Source organism: Pteropus vampyrus, unplaced genomic scaffold, assembly GCF_000151845.1.
Source record: "Pteropus vampyrus isolate Shadow unplaced genomic scaffold, Pvam_2.0 Scaffold251, whole genome shotgun sequence".
Lineage (NCBI taxonomy): Eukaryota > Metazoa > Chordata > Mammalia > Chiroptera > Pteropodidae > Pteropus > Pteropus vampyrus.
Genome location: NW_011889032.1, coordinates 650,554 through 655,740, shown reverse-complemented (window position 1 = coordinate 655,740; position 5,187 = coordinate 650,554). Strand labels below are relative to the sequence as shown.

Below are 5,187 nucleotides of genomic sequence, written 5' to 3'. Positions count from 1 at the left end.
GTGTCCTGGACATATGGGGACAGCTCATGCTGGCCGTTCAGGCAAGGTGCCCTCTAGAGTCAGCTGCTTTTGACGGGAGAGGTTCTAGTGACTTGGCTTCAATCTACCTTCTTAGACTTCTCCTCCCTCCTACTGGAAGATGAGGTCATAGTTTTGCTCATTTGTCTCCTCCGGTGCCTGAGTCAGTCTTCCAAAACTGCATTCAGCGTGACGGCAGAAATCTAACTCCATCCAAGGCTGCCCAAGGTTAACCAGAAAGTCTGGCCAATGTTTATTTTGGCAACATCTTGAGAAGGTGCTTTTGTTAATTGAAGCTGAAACTTAGATTTGTGTGACCATTTGAAGGTGGTGAGCACTCTTACACATATTATTTTATTTCATCTTCAAATGCATTATCTTTGTTTTCCAGACAGTTTTGTTCACAAAAGTCTCTTGACACTTCCTATATGCCACTTCCTGCACTGAACACCTGGATCTAAGAAGGAATACTCTCCCTGCCCTTGAGCCAGCTAGTGAAAATCAGGAGGCAGTCTGTTAACAGACAATGTCAGGGTCATGTACTGATGCTATGGGCGAGGCAAGCATGGGGTTTCAGAGACCGCTTCCCAGGGGTACACAGCCCAGCTAACGTAGATAACACAGAACAGTTCCCTTTATTCTTATTTCTCTTAAAGAAACACAGTTAATTTGACAGGGAAGGCAAACGAGCTTCTGTACTTAATTTCAATGCCAATCTAGTGCTTGTGACCACCTATGTTGAAGACCATGTTGAAAAGAATTCAGAATAGGCAACACCTGAAGTCAGTGGGAAAGAATGCCATGATTGATTACTGATGACTGCCATGGCATGGGAAAGGTATTTGCTATTCTAGGTCTAGATTTAACCAGACACAGATGCAATTCCCATTCCTCTGAACCATATGGAAGGGTCAGGAGTTTCTGTGGCCATCTAGAGAAATTCTGAGGCTCCTAAATTGATCTCAAGGCCTAAACTCCAGCTCTGGAAGGTAGCCAAGGCTTATCTGCTATGATTGCTGTCAGAACCTTCCTAGGAACACTCTGAGCTTGCATAGTTCTGACCTCAATTCTTCTGTGCAAAGATAGAAGCAAAGACCAATTCTCATCACTGCTTCTTGTGCTTTGCTAGTGTCTTTGGCCAAGTGCATGGGAGGGAAGAGCATAAAGAAGCAGAGATGAATAAGCAGTGTTTCTCAGAGATATTGATCACTATTGTATTTATTCCTTTAATCCTAGGGTAATAAATAAGCTCTATATTGTAGGTCAACTCCAATCGAATGACAGTGGCTCCCTGGAATGCTGTATTGAGAAAGACTGGGGGGTTTCAGCTTGATTCAAAGAAAGAGACTACTATGATCCATTAGTGATATCTGCCATGAGCATAAGACTGGTAAATAACAGCACGTATTCAGTGCATTTAGGTATTTCTTTTGCCCACGAGTTAGACCATGTTGCTGATCTTGACCATAAGACTGGAACCATGACTTCAGATTTTTGTGTTCCTAACAGCTGGCATATAGTAAGTACTCACAAAACCTGTCAAACAAATCAATGAATCCATGTAACTCATCTTAGCGTTACTGTCACATTAATTAGCTTAGTGTATCCTGCACATTAATTAGCTTTCGCATTGCCCTTAGGAATAAACCAGGGTCATGATTTGTGTCTCTATGATTGAGGACAATGAGGATCAGATGTGTTTATTGACATGACTGGAGCCACACATCTTCTAAAAGAAAGAAAGAAGACTAGAAGGGAAGTCTTCCAACTTCTAGGCCAGTGTTTTCATTCTTAGCAAAGTTAAAGGCCCAGAGCGACAGATAATTCTGGATCCTCCACCTAATATGCTTGGTGAACATGCAGATTCCTGAATCACAGTCTCTGGGAGTGGAGTTTAGAAACTGAAGGGCAGGAAGTTGAAGTGACTTAGCCAAGGCCACCAAATTTATAAATAGATTTAAGTCAAGTTTTTGCTATATGGTGGTGACAACTGAGTAATCACAAATTCGATGACTGCTACAAAGCAGACAGGAGGTCCCACAGGAACGCTGGCTCTCATTGAAGGCAGACAAGCAAAGCTTTCCGAGTCTCAAAGCATTTGGCACAAGGCAGACCCCATGGCCAGTATTTGCCCCCATTTCTCCCTTTCATCCACAGTTTGCAGCTGTGTCCTAAATCCAGGGCTTGGCTGATTCTTCAAAGGCCTAAATATAGAGGCTCCTGTTCCCCACCAAGCAATTCTAGAAGCCATCTCCCTCTTCCCTACTTCTTGCAGACACCCATGAGATCTCCTTTCTCCAAATAAAACCATGATGAAATCCCGGGAAAAGCCATTGCTTGTTTCTCAGAATGAGTTTTCTGCAGTGGAGGTGCTTTGCTCTCCCCCAGAAGCACATAAGAACTGCAAATTAATTATATGGAATAATTAGCACTTTCTCAAAATCTATGCAGTGGGCACTTGGAAGCAAGAATAGTAATAGTGGGCTTTGGAATACTCCCTTAGAAATGAGGATTTGCAGAAGAGAAACTGAATTATTCCAGAGGAAGACTCTGTGATAACAAGCTGTGTGTACCATTTTCTAAAGTGTGGTTAATGTTCACAGATGACATGCAATGTGATTTGAAGAATGCACTAATAATTATTTTTGTTTTAATAATTAAGTATATATCTTAATATGAGTTACAAACATACATTACTAATCCATCAAACATGGATCTACAGACATTTTTAGGATGAGGCTGATAGTAATTAGCTACCTATTGCTGTATAACAAATTACCCCTCCCCCCCCCCCAAAAAATAGCAATGAACACTTATTATGTCACAGGTTTTGTGAGTCAGAAATTCAAAAGTTAACGTTGGGTGGTTCTGGCTCAGAGTCTGTCATGAGGTTGTTGTCAAGATTTTGGCCAGTGCTGCAGTCATCTAAAAGCTTGCAGTCATCCACTTCCCAAATGGCTCGCTTCTGTGGTTGCAAATCAGGGCCAGTTGTTGCCAGGAGGCCTCAGATTCTCCCCATGGGGATCTCTCCAGAGGGCTGCTTGCGCATTCTCACAAGATGGCACCTGCTTCCTGCAGAGAAAACTAAGAGAGACAGACAGAGAGACAGAGAGAAACAAAGAGACAGAGATAGAGACAAAGACAGAGAGAGACAGACAGACACAGACAGACACAGAGAGAGAGAGACAGACAGAGAGAGAGAGGGGAGAACCTCAACAACTTTTATGACATAGCCTCAGAAGTCACACATTATTACTTTTGCAATAGCCTATTGGTTACGCACACCAGCCCTAGTCAGTGTTGGCGGTCTACACAAGAACGTGAATTCCAGGAAATAAGAATGATGGGGGTGGGGGGCGGGGCGGACCTCTTGGAATCTGACCACCACAGCAAAGCAGGCATGAGGATGACTATGCTCTCATGAAAGGTGAGGAACCTGAGACACAGACAAAAGTGATTGTCCCCGGTCACATTGCCAGTAAGTAGCAGAGTTAGGGTTCTGTCTGACCCCAAATCCTAAGCTGACCTTATCAAACCAAGAGAATGTTTGGCAAGTTCGATGACCCATAGAAAGAGGTCATTGTAAAATCTCACTATAGAAGACTTCTTGAAGTTTAAGGGGGTTGGGACACGTGCTACTTATTTCTGGAGGGTTTTCTTCTATTTACTATTTATTCTGACGTTCATAAAAGGGAACCCCAAACAAAAAGGCTACCTCCCCATCTGGGGATGATATTTTTGTTTTAAAGAGGTGTCAAGGAATGACTCCTGCTCAGATTTGCCCGAGATCCAGAACGGCTGGAAAACTACTTCTCATACAGAGCTTGTGAGGGGAGCCAGAATCACCTACCAGTGTGACCCTGGCTACGACATCGTGGGAAGCGACACCCTCACCTGCCAGTGGGACCTCAGCTGGAGCAGCGACCCCCCATTTTGTGAGAAAAGTAAGCATAGTCTTGTTTTCTTCCTCTAGGTCAGTGGGTGATAAATCCCTTCCATGGGCTTTATTTTTATTTTTGTCTTCTTTGCATGGATATACTGGAGTTATTTAATGTAGAATCTGGCCTTCTTCCTACTTTACCAACTCATTGGTGCTGCTCACACATGTCATTTTGTAGCCCTAGGGCAAGGACCTCAGACTAGGTACCTTCAGAAGCCTGGCAGATAATGCAAATGAGTGAAACAGACTCGTGTCAGACAATAGGGAATGGTGTGGACTGTGGTGACGGGGAATGTATTTAGCCTGTATAAAAACATCATCCGAATTCAGGTCTTTAAAATCCCTGTGGTAGCCAAGCAAAACAAATTAGGTTGGACCTTGGAACCCCAGCTCAAAACCGCTATGGTAGGTAGGTGACCTTATCCAGACAGCATCCATCCCAGTCTCCCAGTTCCTTCCGCCTGCCCTCCTCAGGAGTGCAGGCCAGGCATGTCTGTGTCTTGAAAAGGAGCGGAAAAGGAGGGGCTTCTGGTTTCTGCACTGGTGCCTTAGCAGCAGGGGAGGAGCTAAATTCTGAGGTAGCCTCTTCCCCCAGCTGTTTGTCTCCCACCTCCTAGGCAAAGCTCTAGTCCGCAGCCTTCCTGCTGGGACTCCTTGGCGGTACCTGGGCAGACCTGGCCAGCATGACTTAAATCAGCAATTGCACAATAACAAATACAGTCATCCCTCTGTATCCACGGGATTTGGTTCCAGGACCCCACCCCTGCAGATCCCCAAATCCTCAGATGCTCAAGTCTCTTGTATAAAATGGTGTAGCACAATGCATACAGTCAGAAAATACTGTTTTCAGTCTGCGGTTCGTTGTCTCCATGGATATGAAACCCGCAGATACGAGGGCCGACTGTATTGTGCTCAGAGAAAGAGAGTTTGGGGGAAGAAGTGCGGGGTCACATACAATCCCCATCATAAATATTCTGACATCAAGGAAAATTACTTACAATGGTGAGAAACATAAAAGAACTTGCTAAAAATCCACAAAAATCAGCTACATAAACAGAACTTATTCGTTTCAAAACAGTATGTGGTGTGTGTGTGTGTGTGTGTTTGTGTGTGATGATAGAAGATTAAAAATGGAGAAATGCCATGGATGGCCATTAGAGAGACTCATCATGAACTCATTAATGTGACCTATGTCACATGATCTACACTTTATTATTATAAATATTACA

At 43.8% G+C, this 5,187-nt stretch overlaps 1 protein-coding gene across 1 annotated transcript in view; it reads left to right on the top strand.

Moving 5' to 3' along the window:
* Positions 1-5,187, top strand: part of SEZ6L (seizure related 6 homolog like) — an 88,003-nt gene that overhangs the window by 60,206 nt on the left and 22,610 nt on the right. The window contains exon 10 of the mRNA XM_011374653.1: positions 3,768-3,962. Coding sequence (XP_011372955.1) covers positions 3,768-3,962 — 195 coding nt within the window. The remainder of the gene's footprint in view (positions 1-3,767; positions 3,963-5,187) is intronic.